The sequence below is a fragment of the Coffea arabica genome, chromosome 7e (assembly GCF_036785885.1).
Source record: "Coffea arabica cultivar ET-39 chromosome 7e, Coffea Arabica ET-39 HiFi, whole genome shotgun sequence".
Taxonomy (NCBI): domain Eukaryota; kingdom Viridiplantae; phylum Streptophyta; class Magnoliopsida; order Gentianales; family Rubiaceae; genus Coffea; species Coffea arabica.
This window is the reverse complement of record NC_092323.1, coordinates 18,260,531-18,276,449: the sequence shown is the minus strand read 5'-3', so window position 1 is coordinate 18,276,449 and position 15,919 is coordinate 18,260,531. Positions and strand designations below refer to the sequence as shown.

Below are 15,919 nucleotides of genomic sequence, written 5' to 3'. Positions count from 1 at the left end.
GAAACAGTGATGCCACGTACCCCTTCCGGAAGTAAAAGTTGATCTCAAAGGAGTGGCATGTAATATAGCAAAACAAAGTTAATTTCAACCAACATATATAGTTTGCAGCAATATTGACCTGATAACATCGTTCAAATCTCTCTGAAATTCATAACTGGCGAATCAACACATGTTGCATAGTACCAATTCAGAAATACGAGTACTACAGGAAACTTGAATGGGCACCATAAGGAGTCTATATAGGTAAAATATCTGCCACAGGCATAGATTGGTGCACTTGAGAAGGAACCTAAATCTATAAATAACTTTGTGGAATCTTTAACTCAGAACATTGTTAGTCTGAACAGTGGTAGCTAAGAGTCTGCATGTAAGCCCTTTCAGCCTACTTGTATCCTAAAAAGAAATTTCCTGATTTTACACGGGACATCCAATTTATATCCCAAAGAATAGAAACTACTGAATATCTTTGCAATACATAGCGAACATCAGAAGTTTTGCATGCATTTAAAGTTAGGCATACATGATCTCTTTTTCTGTGGTTATATATGGAGGAGGTAATAAACTTTTTGAATTGGCAAAAGCTTCTGTGCAACCAGATGGTGCCACACCAACAGGTGAATCCAGAACAAAGTCAGGAATTGCCACCAATGTCTCCTCCAAAAGGGATTTTATAGTCTGTAAAATTCAAATAATCATGTCAACATGTGTAGGAAGCACAAAACTGCTAAATCATTTTCTGCAACAAACTAATCACAATCATATTAAAGTGCAGAAACAATCACAGAAAGACAGGAACAGCTGACTTCAAGTCCATGGATATGACGAGCAGGCTTTTGCACTCAGTAGCACTTTTAAGTTGAATGGAAATTCATAGATTTCAATATCTTTTTCCTAGCTAATAACAAGGAACAAATCGACCATCAATATGGACACTATTAATGGATTTTAAATCACCAAATTTTGGCACTATGTTGAGGTTCAAGAAATGGTTACTGCATGCCATATATCTGCTGCATTAATGTTTCCAGGAGCTAGACAGTTTTGCATTTTTCTGGGAAATAGGCAGTTAGATAATGGTTAGTTCATGGTGCTTCGTTCTATTGCAAAATCTCTCTCTCTCTCTCTCCCTCCCTCTCTCTCCCCCTCCCTCTATCCTTCTTTTTTTCTCAAATTGTATACTTAGTAAACAGGCAATTGATCAAGCAAGCACATTTAAACTCTTTCATACTCCTACTTCAAAAACAAATATTAGGCTAGTAAAAAGATAGTCAACAATATTTGCAGATACCTTTGAGAGAACATGAAACAAAAATAAATTTACCTTACCCAAAACAAGATTTATTTATATCATGGGATTTTCTTACATCGTGGTGGTCAAACCCTACCTCTAAACCACCGCCCCTTGCCCAATAGGGCAGGCAAGAATTTCCAAAGGCAGAAAAGAATTTTCAAACCACAAATTGCTGAAATAGTTAGGAGTACATGCAGCTAGTGATGCTTCTAAGATCACATTGCATGAATGGAGAAGCTCTATGAGAAATGTCTCAAACTGTTTTGCACTTTGATCAAATATCAACACTCTCATATTACTCGTACTTTCTTCAATACTGGTGCATATGATAGTAAATAAATTCAATAGCCAAAATTCCAGTTCTGATGGTTTAGAGGTTGTGAGGATGTTGCCAATTTAGTTTCCACTTCCCTCTCAGTTTTCTCCCAAGGTAAAGAGTAGTTACCTTCATCCAAGCAAGACCTCAATTAAAAGCCTTCCATTCACACAATCTCAAAACCTAAACCAAGCGTAGAGCCAGGAAAACGTATGTCTTAGAAGGCATGTACTATGAAAACCTCCAGACAGGATATCCTTCTTATGTGGCTAATCATAAAGGAAGAGGAAAAGAGCTACTGCACCAAAGAGTTCTCATCCCAAAGTAGTTAAACAATGACGCATGTTATCACAATTTTTATGTCTTAGAGGTACAGCAATAAGATTTTGTTGTTGCTAAGTCTTCCAACAATAACCAGAGTCTTCGGACAGTCAAAATAAATGCACATAAATATGCTAACTTAACATTTGGACTAATTTACCATCCAATTCCACTGCAGACCACCGCAATTCAGGTTTCACATGGATTAGAATATGATATAGTATTTTCAGGATCTGCTATTCCTTAAAGTGACTGTGGAGCAGTCAAAAATTCAGCCAAGAAGACAACAATCGCTGTTTCTATCATTTTTGTCTATTATTTTTCCTACTCTTTTTTTTAAAAGAACTTGAAATTCAACTCCCATGGTGAAGCAACCAAACAAAACAATGGAGCAAAGCATTTAGAAATGAATGTTACAGATAGTGTTTTCAACCTTCAAAACCAATTTATACTACATTGGTTTTGAGATTAATCTCTCATCCTTATTTTATTTCATTTATAATATCTTTATTCTTTTAGGCTATGAACTGCAGCATAAGCCTGTAGGAACAAACATTTTGAGAACATCAGCAGTTTCAGCATTGATAAACATCAGGTTCTAATTGATGTTCTAAGGCAGTCAACCCAATTCGACATTCAAAAACTAGCACAAGGTTGCCATTACTAAAACTGCCTTCAACAACAAGGGGATAACATAAAATCAATTCTCATCAGCCTATTGGTTAATACTCATGTAGAAGAAACTGTGTGAAAACAGAAAACTGTACAGTGACCAGACATAGTTTTTTCTTGCTAACAATAGTACTTTTATAAAGTTATTTAAGTATACTCAAAAAGAAAACAGTAAAGGTACAAGGAGGAAAGATCACCATGCCTTTTTTGCTATTTCTTTTCTTTAGGAGAAATGAAAAAGGTAGCCACTAAAGATGATTGAAAGCACTGCAAGAGCTTTTTAGGCAGAAAAGTATTGAACAAGCATATGTAATCTTTAAAATCATCTTCTTTCATTGCAACAATTAAATCTTATCAACTAGCTCTTATATTCTGCAAGTTAGGCTATAAAAAACAACAAAATAAATATGGATATCTGCCAAGGCCCAAGTTGCTTAAACATATGCACTTAAATGGGCAACTGGATAACCTGTAGAGGGCCTGAAGACCGTAGCCCCATATGAGGCTTTCGAAGGGAATTATGGCTGGCTAGGATACCTTTGTTGTTATAATACTTTTCTAGGTTAGTAATGGTGCTAGAGTGAAATTTTGGAAGGAGAAATGTTGTGGTCAAAACCCACTTACAACAGATTTTCCAGGATTTTTCATGTGCTGTGCTGCCAATGGAAAAGACTGAATTTCTCAGATAGAGCTCAAACCAAAACCATTGAATACACAGGAACATAAAATATAAGAAACCATAACTACCCAAAATATAATTAGCGACTGTAGACTGGAAGGTTAATTCAGTTCAGTCCCACCCAGTAAAGCTCTATGAATATTGTTAATCAGTACCACACACTTATAACTGGATGTTAAAACAAGGCAAGAGGAGCAACTTCATTGTCAAAGTCCTAGTATCAAAGCTTAGTAATAAAAGGAGAACAAAGTTTCCTTGAAAGGCAACACAGGCCCCTACGAAATGGTTTTCTTCACTCGAGGCCCCATTGCTAATGCCATCCTAACTATGAAAAAAAGGAAGAGAAGAGTTTAGCAGCTGGAGTTTCCATCTAACGAGGAAGAAATTGTTACGTAGATCATACTTGGGAGGAGGTAGCAAGAGTGTCAAAATGTGCAGATAAAAATGATTGGCACTACATGGTGATGCATGCAAGGGTAAGGTAGTATAAGCTTGTGATAGAGAAGGAAGAGGCGGACATGAAAGCTTGCATTTTTAGCAATATGTGAACCGTGGGCTTTACACGACAACAGGAACAAGAGGTCAAAATAAAAATGAATACAATAAATGCTATATTGGTTTACATGTCTTTCTGGAGCAATAAGACCAGCTCAACCTGTTTAGGTTTTTAAATTGGACTTCAGAGGCGAGCTATAACTACTCCTGCATACCTCCTGCAATAATTTTTGTGTTTTATCAAATTGCAATAGAACTGTAACACTATCTCATTCATACTAAGGTTAGTTCGGAAAGACAGTATAGGGGGTGCTAGCATCCCTCACTGCACAATAAACACAATTATTATCCTAGAACAAATTCTAAAAAAAAAAAAAAAAAACTTTATGACCTCATCATATTTCTACTGTACACTGCCCAAAAATGTTGGTGTTTCATATTTACTTCTCTGAATTATAAAGTGGAACAAGCCAGGATCAGTAAAAAAAAATATTCTTATGCTGGCAAAGAGGAATATGAAAAAGACAAACAGGAAAGGAAAGGTTGCACCCTTAGCAGGATATGGGATCTTTGGAATGACAGAAACAGGAAACCTCCAAGAAACAGAAAATTCCAAATAGAAGCTAAAGGGAACATTTTGATTTCTATATTTTTTTCAGGAGTAAATAGTCCATTTTGACAACTCGATTGACTTTCTCTCTGCACTTAGCACTTCAGTATGCCGTGTGTATGCCAACTGCTTGGTTATCCTACCTATAATTCAACTCCTTATTCCAGTTTTATGTTGGGAAAGAAAATATTCTTACCTGAATACTCCTTGCACGAAAAGTATTAACTAGGAAAAAAAAATCTCTATTGCACCTAACGGTCCATATTCACAGCTTAAGATAACGTGGATATGATGGTCCTATTGTAGCCAAGATTTATTAAGACAAAAATAAAACAAACACTTAAAAATAATGTCATTGACATATTTCTGTTTGATAGTAACATACCGTGCAATGTTGAAAAGCAGAGTCAACGTTGCGTTTCCATAAGGCATTTCCAGGCTCAGAATGAAAAAGACCAAGCAAAGGCTGCAGTAAGACAAAAGAATTGCATAAGTTTCGGTTAGCAGTTTTAAGACAGCAACAGCTGGTATTTTACTTTCAACTTCCACCATTAATCAGGCAACACAGAACAGATAGTTGAATTCCCCAAGACCATGTGGTGGGATAGGAAGCATCACCCAAGTTGTGGTACCAATATACATATAGGCTTGTTCTCAACAGCTTATAAAATACTATAACCACATTATCAACATTGCAAAGTAAATTGATTTCAAAAATCTTCGGAAAAAATTTAAACATGTATCCTATTCATTTTTTAAAAAGCTAAAAGCTGCTTTTGAGAGCAACCCAAAGACTGCTGCTCAAAATTTGTGGTACCAATATCATTTTAGGCTTGCTCGAAACATCTTGTAACTATAATCAGTAATTTGAACTTGGGAAGTTGATTTCAAAAATCTTTGGAAAAAATTTAAAATGTGCATCTTTTTCATGTTTTTGAAAGCAATCCCAAGACTGCTTCTCAAAATCAGCTTTTCTCAAAATTTGTTGTACCAATTCCATTTTAGGCTTGTCTGGAACAGCTTATAAAAAACTATAATCGGGTTATTTGAAATTGGAAAGTAAGTTGATTCAAAAAATCTTTTAGAAGAAATGTAAAACATGTATGTTTTATTAAGCCAAAAGCTGTTTTTACTAGCAACCCAAGACTGCTTCTCAAATTCAGCCTCTCATTTCAAAATAGCGGCTGGAGAACAAGCCCATGATTGACTCATAAAACCAAAAACACATGGAAAGAGTTTCTTCTACATATGTACAAGAAAATCTCATTTATGCAGACCCTCGTGCATTTTAAGTGTCTTCCACACAATTGAAATGCTTTGACAGCTTGTGGCATAGAGCACTAAGCTAAATTGACTTTTATTTAGGTAAGAGGAGAACAAGATAGAAATAGATAATATATCTCTAACCAAATTAGCAACTACAATTAAATCAGGAGATCCCAACAAGTACAACATATGCAAAGGGATGGAAAGCATGTGAAACCCATTTGAGCCAATCATAACAGAACATGACATATCACACACACAGACTTCCAAAGTCTCAAAATTGCAAGACAAAGAGAACAAGCCCATTTGACTTTTTTTGCCAGCTATAATGCAATACCAATGATAACACCCATAACCAGCCATTTGAAGCTCATCTACCAAGAAAACTGCAAAACTGGTCACAATAAATTCTCAAAATCTAATTTTAGTCCACAAATTTAAAATGAAGCAAATCCTACCTATACTTTTAACAGATGCACCTTACAGTCTGTAGGCTCACAGCCTTTCACTTCTTAGCTGGAAAAAAATCCAGCTAATATGCATGACATACGAAATTAATCAATATGATGACCTAACTTTCAGATTTTTGTCCCTTTAACTGTGCAGGATAGAAGAACATGCTTTGCACACATCACATCTATTGCAGGGAAATATGCATTAGTCCCTGATTTTGCCCCTAAACAGGCAGGTAATCAATTATGCTATTTACAGCCAGAAAAGCGATTGACACCAGAGCAGGAATCCTCATTATACAATTTCTAAACAATAAAGACCCCAATTGGTTCACATTAACCATTATGGACCATAACGACATTCTATCACTCTATCAGAGACAACTTGAACAATTGCCTTCAAGGAGTTGTTAACATATTATGCATGTAGTAAAAAACTAAAAACCTGTTGCATGTCATTGGCCAAGAGCATAAGACTAAATTCTAATGTTTCAAATCCAAAGCATGTGGCAACTTGGACATCTAGTCTTTGCAGCAGCTGTTCTATAGAATCACGGCAGAGCTACCAACTCAAAATCTGTTCTTAAATGATGGGGAAACTGATACATTGTGGAAATTGAATGAAGTGCATAAAGAGATACTTTTGATTAAGCGGTTTCTGTGATATATGAACAAAACAACCAGATATGGCAAAAGTCCATTTGGGGACAGTTAGTTTGGGCCCCACTAGCTGGAGGCTGCGATTTGTGCTATGAGTGTGAAGTGCAAGCAAGAAATGACCATATGCAACATCCTATCCCCATTAGAAGAGGAATGTGATGATAAGCAAAAGCAGAGAAAGTTCAGAGAACAATAAAATGTCAACAATTTTGCACGTATTATAACCTGTCTCGTAAAAGAAAACGGAACGCAAGAACCCCGATGTTGAAAACATTAATTGGATGAAACATGAGCAGACTTCATACCTTAACAACATCCCGAACACTTGGTTTTTGCCCATATTTGCCAAGGACTGAATCACCATATATCTGGTACTGCTCAAGGACCTAGAACAAAAATATATGGACAACTTAGGAACACAGTCAATGGCAAAATATGATGCATAATCCAACTATAGAACCTGACGCCTGGTTAGATCACTTCGAGGTGCACCATATACTAAACTGTCTACATGTCCCAATGTTTGCCATGGACTGCAAAAATTAAACTTTTTATTTAGTCAACCAGGCAACAGAGAGAGAGAGAGAGAGATTTAAACTTGGTTTTTAGCCAACCAGGCAAGAGACAGAGAATGGCTCAAAAAGAGGTAAGATCATTTCCAAAAGTTGAGAATCATGATAAAATATATAATGCAGATAGCCCTATGTGATTTGTCACTGCTATTGACAGGTGAAAATTAGAAAATCTACTAATTGGCCACACCACAATATCAAGTGCAAATAAATGAAAGATGTCAAAAAAAATTCTCATTAGATAATACTTCATCTACTGTTTTTCTTTAATTCATGGTCCAGAATTATGCAGTGAAAAGTGACCAACAATTGTCATTAAAAATTCGAGATCTGGCATGGGCCATTTGATACCTAAACAAAAGGTAACCATTTCTTGATATCCACCCCCTTTTTACAAGCAAAGTGGAAAACAAAAGTATAGACACAAACCACATGCATATTAAATGTAGTACCCAGATCTATAAGAGTCTCTCAATATCTTCATCGAGAATTCTAATGACACATGCAACACAAGTCACATAAGTAAAAGATTATACTTAAAATGCAAAACTGAAGCTTTGAATGACTAGATTGAAGAAACAAAGTCCACAAGAGTTCATCAAGTGCTATCATCAACCAAAAACAACGCATCCATATTTCATAGATAGGAAGCATATGGGAAACGGCTTCTTCATACTTGCTATAGGCTGCACGTCCAAGCATAACACCATGAGCACCTTCTGTTCTTGCTGCATTTACCTAGGCAAAATTTCAATAGAAGTATATCGTCACCATTCGTAATGAAAAGGCTGTTAAGTTCTAGTCGATTGTTGTCAATGTTATTCGTTTCATTGCTATCATATTTTACCAAATCACCTGATGTGGCCTCAATGAAATTTCCATGAACCATGACTTCATAATCTATCATTTGCAAAGACAGAATAAACACAAAATACTAGTAACTCCAGATTCTTTAAGAGTATCAAACATTTGCTAAACAATAAAAACGAGCTAAAGGCACCTTTTTTGTGTATGGCAACGGTGACATTTATCCATATACTAATATCTGGGATCGATAACTTCAACACCCGAACTATGCTAGCTCAGTAGCTAATTTAGTGTATTTGAGCATATACACCTTTATGGAAATTTTATGTTGGTAGAATAAGAGTTTTAAGCTTAATTGTAGTGATTGGGAATAGCAAGATTGGTTGGATAGAGATATTATTAGATGACTGTCAGGTCACTCTGTGTGTGTGCAGAAACACACACACAGAAATAGATAAGAGTGCAGAGAAGAAGAAATCTGATCAAAGATAGAACAGAACATAGGCTTCAAACCTAAACAAGCGGGAGTTCATTTCCGAAGAATATTCTTCGTTTCATAAGCTGCCTAAAAGTGCTTGGATGGCACAGTTTTTTGGGTCAAATAGATTTGGAGACTAGAATATTTAATCTCACTATAAAAGTTGGAGACCAAGATATGACAGCACATGGTTGTCATTACCTCACTTTACAGTTAGCCTAGGCTACAAAAGCCTCAAGATGCAATTCCAAATGCAGAAACTATGAGCCAAACGTTTTGAACAAAGTCACTACCTTAACCCAGGCATAAAGCCAGCTTAAAACAAACAAAACAGACTTGCAAATGATATTCTAGATCAGCTCCATGTTATCATCTTGCCAAATCACAGTATTAATTTGGGACTCAACTTCCCCTTCTTTTCTAATATTCATCTGATCTTATAATATCCACATTTGGTCATGCATTTTCTGTAACCAAAAAGTTCCCCAATATTAATGTGGGTGTCCTAGGAGGTAGATATGGATAATAGCGACAAAACTTGCTAAACTTTCTAAGACAGTTAAATGGACTTGAAAGTGGGCGAAGTTACATTTCCATAATGATTTGAACAAGGCTTCCTAAAAAATGGATTCACTGTATCGAGTCTGCTAATTTTATCCGAAGTAATGTAAATACAAAAGTTGAGAGCAGACAAGGAATTGAGCTGGCTAAATACTTTGGTAATTATTTTTTGTATACAATCTGTAGTGGAAGTCGTATCACCCATCTCTAACCCTGCCAGTGTAATTGGCACCTGGTGAACACGTGTCACAATCTGACTATCTTCACTAGCTTTTAAGCAAGAATAAGTTGTGAGTATGTCCAACTCTCTCAGAACATACATTAATCTATCTGCCCAAACTATAATGATTATTTAAAATAATAAAAAAAAAAACCCTCCAGTACCAAATTTTTATTCTAACAGTTGGAAAATTTGAATCCTGTCTTCCTTGCATCAGTTTAGTGTAGAATGCCAATTGAGATCCATTCCAAACAGAGATGCCCTGGAAACAATCTCTCAAGGATTTGGACCATCGCTTATGCCCAGATGAAGAGGAGTACTGTGGTTTTGATATAAACAGTTGCTCTTTGCTGTTTATTGGCAACCATACCCAGTATGGGGGACCCGCCAATCTAAGAAAAAGCTTTGTGAACAACAGATCCACCAATCTTCAAAAAGAAAAGTAAAACGAAGACTAATTTTATTTAAAAATGCTATTTCCATGGAATGCATCATCTACTTTAGATAATGGTACAGACAAATCAAATGGGCAAATCTAATCCAAAACCTCCAGAGTCATAAGTCAGCCTTCCTGCTCATTTTAACCATTTCCCCATGACCATTTCAAGTATTCCAGTATTTCCTAACCTCCCTATTAAAGATACCAAAAATCCTATCAAATCTACCTCCCACATCACATGTAACTCTTGGTCAACCGTGCTACTTTTGACCTTTCATTTTGACATGCCTTGCCTCTGGCCATGCAGACTTCTATACTAAACTCATTAGATTTCAAGTATCTCCAGCAAGTTTTTTCTACTTTTGAATTGATAGAGCAATTCCAGCTAAACCATAAACCATATATCTTACAATAATGCCAAGCTAGTAGGGACAGGGTCGAGTCCCCCTTTCCCTCCAGTAGCCCTCGTATGAGCAAAAACGTTTTCAGGAAACATAAAAAAAAAAGGACGTTAACGGTCATGTCAGTTTGTAGTGATGCTTAAAGCAGAGTCCTCTTCCTATTCTGAGCAACATCCAAGCACTTTTCCTTGAGCTCACCATTAGAGCCATCCAAAGTCCCTAAAAACCAGTTCTGAATATCCATCAGTCCCCAAATCGTTCATTTGAGTATTTTTGTTAACACTGCTCATTTCCTGTGTCCTTAGTCATCTAGTACGCATACACAATCAATTCATACCCATGATTCCTCCCTTAGCATTACATTTTTTAATACTGTCTTTGTGTGACAAGAAGGTAGATGGAGAGGATATTTTGAAAAGTTTCCATCTTGGAAACTTTCCAAATGACTGCAAACCAGAGCATAATCAATTGAATTTGCAAAAACACAACCCAAACAAATTTTAATCTTATCATCACCAATGCATACAATTAGATAATACTTCAAACTTACTTCATCTATGGTTTGTATACCTCCATTTATTGTAAACTGTAGATCGGGAAAATCACGCAACAAAGCATAATAGTATTCGTATCTGCAACACCAGCAAGTGTAAAAAGAAAGGACATTGACAGTTAACTACAATGATCAAAGGGTACCATAAAAGCTGATTTTAATTGCTTAGTAATAGTAGAACATGTCTTCAACAGAAAGTTAAGCTAGAGAAACAAATTAATACTCGTTAAATACATACTTCAGGGGAGGAATTTTCCTATTTTCAGCTGGGGTGAGTCCATTAAGTAATGCTTTTCGGGAGTGTATAATGAAATGCCTAGTAGGTGATTGCGATGAAACCTTGTATATGAAATCACCTTCAAAAATGAGAAAAGTGAAATAGATCAGGAGAAATCCACGCACATTCCTACCAAGATTTTGCAAACACACAAAACAAAACAGAGCATTTAGCAAACACTCTTTGGTAAGCACACACATGCACACACATACCAAGCTTTTCCCAAACCTAGCCCCACGCACTAGCTGGCCTTCCAGACCAAACACAACGAGACTCCAAACCTGAGACCTGATGGATTGCTTTTTTATACTTTCAGATTTTGGGTAATGCTGTTGCACACTTCCCTTTCATAAGTTTTTTAGATGAAATTCCTACATGAAAGGGCTTGATTCGAAACTTCTTGTTTTAATGCAAACTTTGTAAAATTTTACAAAAGTAACAGCACTAATTGGAAAAAATGAAAGATTAACAGGGAAAAAGTCAAACAGGTCTCTATTTGGGAAGTTATAGTTACTTGTAAGCTCCATCATGCATTATATTACATAAATGAGTGACAAAAAAAAAGGTTTCAGCATAATGGAAGCCATTTCATAGTTGTGACTTTCAATCAAATGAAACAGAAAATTTTAATGACCACTCCTCCTCTGACCCCTAGATTGTAGAAGGGTCAATTTGCTCAAGTCAACACCAATCTACTCTTATGTTGATTGAAAGTTATGTCTTCTCTCTCGAAGTTTATGATTTATTGCATTAATGATACCAAAAGTAACAATTATAAACCCAAAGACAATAGAAATTGCAAGGGAATCATGCAAAACAGTTCCATGCGACATAGACACAATACACTAAAATTTATCCTTCCGACACAGATCAAGTATATGAAACCTTCAAGCAAGAGTGAGCATGCAAGTCTATGGGAACTAGCAATGCAAGAAAAGCAGAAAAAAGTTTGTATTTATGAAACTAGACTTAAAAAGCAAATGTTGAAAAATTTTGGAAGGTCTTCCTCCTCAAACCTCCTTAATTTAAAAAACCAAAGCCTTATCTGATCCAGTTGAGTACCACTATTATAATAAGGCGTTAGCTTGGAGAGGCTTTAAATGGTATTAAGCTTAAACCATACCAAAGATTGATGAACACTATGTTACTTGAGAAAGTGAGAGTATCTTAGAAATCCATTTACATCCCGTAATCAGATAGAATATGTATTCGGTGATGGTTTACAGTGGCAATGAAGAGAGCAACACTGGATAAAGAGTATAAAATCATCCTTACTGGTTCTTAAACAATACAATCCATCCCAAAAAAAAAAAACAAAAACTAAGAAAATTATATAGAAACAGAAATGATTAAACAACAATTAACAGTATAGTGAGGAGATTGAGTGATCCAAACTTTGGTCCAACGATTTTAAGAAAGCCAACATTTCTTATAACAAAAGATGTGTCCTCATTTCTAAGAAGTGAGACTTTTTATAATTAATTTCAGCATGTGAACTGCAAAAATCTTTTGCTTAAGTCAACTTACAGAGCTCATAATATGAGTCATGGTCATCAACACCGATTCGGCATTTGACACTCACAGGTACATCAGTGTTTGCAGCTATAACTGACATGGCCTCAGCAACAAACTTCCCTTGTAAAAACAAATTTGTCTCTTCAGACCATATTCACATGAACAAAACTAACTTATATTTAATCAACCAGTAAAAGACCTTTGGATCCAGCATAAGACGCACGCCAAAACAGCCATGTCCAGCTACCCTTGGGCTAGGACAACCACAACTGTTGAATAGAAGTGGTTTAGTTCAAATTCAAAAGGCAGCAAAAATCAAGAGCTTCTGCATACAAGACAAAAAAAACAAACTTGAAATTGATTTCATCGTAGCCATAGGGATCTGCAAGTTGAGTTGCTTTTGCGAGGTTATCCAAATTACTTCCCCCAATCTGAAGTACTATTGGATGTTGCTCTGGACCATATGCCAAGAATCGGTTCTGAAAATCCCAGAAAAATAGTCAGTATGAGATGTCTCTGGAAATTCCTTACTAGACTCGCCAAATGCTAATTTGGCACAATAGACCTCTTTTTCCACTTAAACTGCATTTACAGATTGAAACTGAAGTGCTGGTTCTGGAAAAAAAATATTATACAGTATTTTATATGCATAGACAGTTGATCACAAAAGATACAAAAGAACATTATATCTGGCACGAGGTACAAAAGAAATGAAGATTCTGAGATAATTTAATCATAAATCTGCCTATGCCTCAGGAACCAAAAAATTTCTAAGATAATCACCAGCATAACAGTAGCAAACATGAATATTACACACAATCATATCTCCCCAGTTTCAATGATCAGAATGCTTGACGGTAAGATTTTTTTCTTTTTTCTACATCTCCATGTGATGACATTCTGGTTACCTTTTTTTCCACCCATTGCTCATCAAGAAGAAAATCTCCTGAAGACTTACCAAATCTCCTTTCTGAAAGACAATTGTCTCTGCAGCAATCATTTCTGTGTATAACCATGCATGTTTTGAGATGAGCCGTGCTAAAGTCCTAAAGTGATTATCTGTCCAATCCATCATTGGTGCCACACTGAAAATTCAACCTCTATTAGCAAGGCGAAGAAATTTCTTGACAAGAAGACACTAAACAAAAGACAAGTCATGCTGAGGAAAATAACAAAGTCATGCTACAGTCAAATAAACTGATCAGAATATCAAGGAGTCACCTGAACCAAGAAGGGTGATAACGCAGAGAAACCATTATAGTTTCAGTATGTAAGTGGCTCCTCTTACAGTAATGGTACACCCTTGACTTTGTTGAACTTCCATAAAACAGACTTGATGACAATCTGCCATGGTTTTTCAGGACACAACAAAAAGGAGTAAGAGAAGAAATTAGTGTATGTCCAGAATACTTCACCATTCCTTTGGACCAAAGCCAGCCCTTTGATGCACCTATGCCACGAATAAAAGTGACATCACCAAAGAGGCACATGAATTTTGATCATATAGATGAATTAATAACAAAACCTTCCACATGTTTAGATTATCTACAAGGTGACATTAAAAAAAAAAAAAAGACCATGGATCATTTGTCAACACACCCTACAGTGCTCCTCCTGAATCATGGATAACTAAAGAGAAACAAACAAGAAAAGAGTGTTTAAGATGATTAATTGTAGAAAAATTTGCCTCATCTGATAACATTCCCAAGTATAGGAACCATAAACTTCAAAGTAATCTTACATCATTAATCCACTTAAAATCTTAAAGCACCAAGAAGTTTAATAAATTTATCTTTATGGAAGTTTCTCGCTTGCTTGCCCTTTCTTTTATAACGCCCTTGAGATTTCCAAACTAATCTGTTAACCAACATTACTTGGACTCTGATCACAGAAAGTTAAATCTGATACCTAAAGTGCCTAATGTAGGAAGCGAACAAGTCCAACTTTCTAGTGGTATGACAGAAAGGACGAAGATTAAACTTGAATAGTCAACACTGAAGCAATAATTTCCAAGCTATTAAAGAAAACCCCAATTATTAGCAGGTAACTAGATTTAACCTCTCCACGTTCATTCAACTGAATGTACATTATGCACTTAGGAAGAAAAAACAGTTGCACATACTTTATCTCAACCCATAGGAGTGGAATGTGATAATCGTAGTGTTTAGTGTGGCTTCATCTGAACTTGATTCTTAATTTTCATCGCATTGGCAGATGGGGCAGGGAAGAGGGTCAAAGTTATGTGGACTATGTGGTAACTGAATCTTGTACAAGCTCTTCTTTACAAAATCTGAAGACAGAGCAACCCTATCCCCTCTCCCTCCCCCACAACTACCGAAACAGAAAACCCAAAATACAAAAAGAATCTTCATGACTTCAAAACTTCTTACTATTTCATTGGTTCACAATACATGTTCTTGCATTCACTACTGTGATAAGCAGCTTATGGATTTAATATTCAATAACCAGAGTTTTTTTCACCTCCCTCCAAGCAACCTAAAGGGTAGGTAGCCGCACCAAAAATGTTGTGTAAATATAATCCAACTTCACATGAGCATTTCGTCGAACATCTGGCACGCAACAAATGGCTAAAGGAATTCGCATCCCAGACTTGAAGAACTAAATCAACCAGCTGAAGGGAGAGCAAAGGAGCAGTAAAGGGATGGTGGATTTACGTTGATAAGGGGAGAGCTTGACGTTGTCGTTTTTGCTGCCTGATTCTTTCTTCACAGCTGATGAAAACCACACCTGCAGAAAACGAAAACTTGTGGCTTTGCTCTGTTTTTTCAACTCAACGGACAAGGAGGAGGCACGAGTCTTCACTATTGGCCTCTCGCTCAAGACAAGGCATCTTCTTGTCTGTTATAAATTCTGTACGTTAGAGTGACACCCTAGGTTTTGCCAGATTATTTGGGAAATATATAAACTCTTAATACATTTTCTTTAAAAAAAAACTCTTAATATTTGAATTTTTCAATTGTGTAAAAGTGCCAAAGTACTTCGAGTAATATTCCAATTATGTAAAAGCATGAAAATTATTTGAAATATTTGGATAGGAGGTTATTTGAAATATTTATTTGAGATAATTACTGTAGCACTTTTTGTGATGTGATGTACGTGAGATAAAAAGGTAGTTAGAAATTGTATTTATGATGTAAGTAGAAAAAAATTTGAAATTTTGTTTGCAAATCTTCCTATCCAAACAAACTCATTGTATACATGCCTGTTTCGTTTGCAGAAGGTGTAATACTTTTATAATACAAGAAAATTGTTCATAAACAAAAATGAATTTTTCTAATATGTGTCCATAGGCCACTCGTTAACACAATTAAGA

At 35.9% G+C, this 15,919-nt stretch overlaps 1 protein-coding gene across 11 annotated transcripts; it reads right to left on the bottom strand.

Moving 5' to 3' along the window:
- Window positions 1–277: 277 nt before the first annotated feature.
- On the bottom strand, window positions 278–15,489 carry LOC113701459 (uncharacterized). 11 transcript variants are annotated; one of them, XM_027222125.2, is made up of 15 exons: window positions 15,261–15,488; window positions 15,067–15,155; window positions 13,807–14,035; window positions 13,544–13,670; window positions 12,937–13,064; window positions 12,785–12,854; window positions 12,598–12,700; window positions 11,032–11,149; window positions 10,791–10,872; window positions 8,190–8,234; window positions 8,011–8,072; window positions 7,223–7,295; window positions 7,068–7,148; window positions 4,770–4,850; window positions 278–675 (listed from the first exon to the last, which is right to left on the bottom strand). In XM_027222125.2, exons 3-15 carry the CDS (start codon window positions 14,001–14,003, stop codon window positions 511–513), a joined length of 1,332 nt encoding a protein of 443 aa, XP_027077926.1. In that variant the 5' UTR covers window positions 14,004–14,035; window positions 15,067–15,155; window positions 15,261–15,488; the 3' UTR covers window positions 278–510. The 11 variants fall into 11 exon arrangements, 9 of the variants coding, with proteins under 9 accessions (XP_027077926.1, XP_027077931.1, XP_027077925.1 ...); XM_027222130.2 differs by having other exon boundaries at window positions 13,807–13,929; XM_027222128.2 differs by lacking the exon at window positions 15,067–15,155 and adding an exon at window positions 3,903–3,992 and having other exon boundaries at window positions 493–675; window positions 15,261–15,489.
- Between the last annotated feature and the right edge of the window lie 430 nt (window positions 15,490–15,919).

What these genes read in the sequence shown, in the direction of transcription:
- LOC113701459 (XM_027222125.2), bottom strand. Translation starts at nt 14,003, where the DNA reads ATGGTGAAGTATTCTGGACATACACTAATTTCTTCTCTTACTCCTTTT. An exon ending in TACGATGAAATCAATTTCAA is followed by an intron (nt 12,855 to 12,936) that starts GTTTGTTTTTTT and finishes TCTATTCAACAG; the next exon opens with TTGTGGTTGTCCTAGCCCAA. An exon ending in TGACTCATATTATGAGCTCT is followed by an intron (nt 11,150 to 12,597) that starts GTAAGTTGACTT and finishes TCATTTTTGAAG; the next exon opens with GTGATTTCATATACAAGGTT.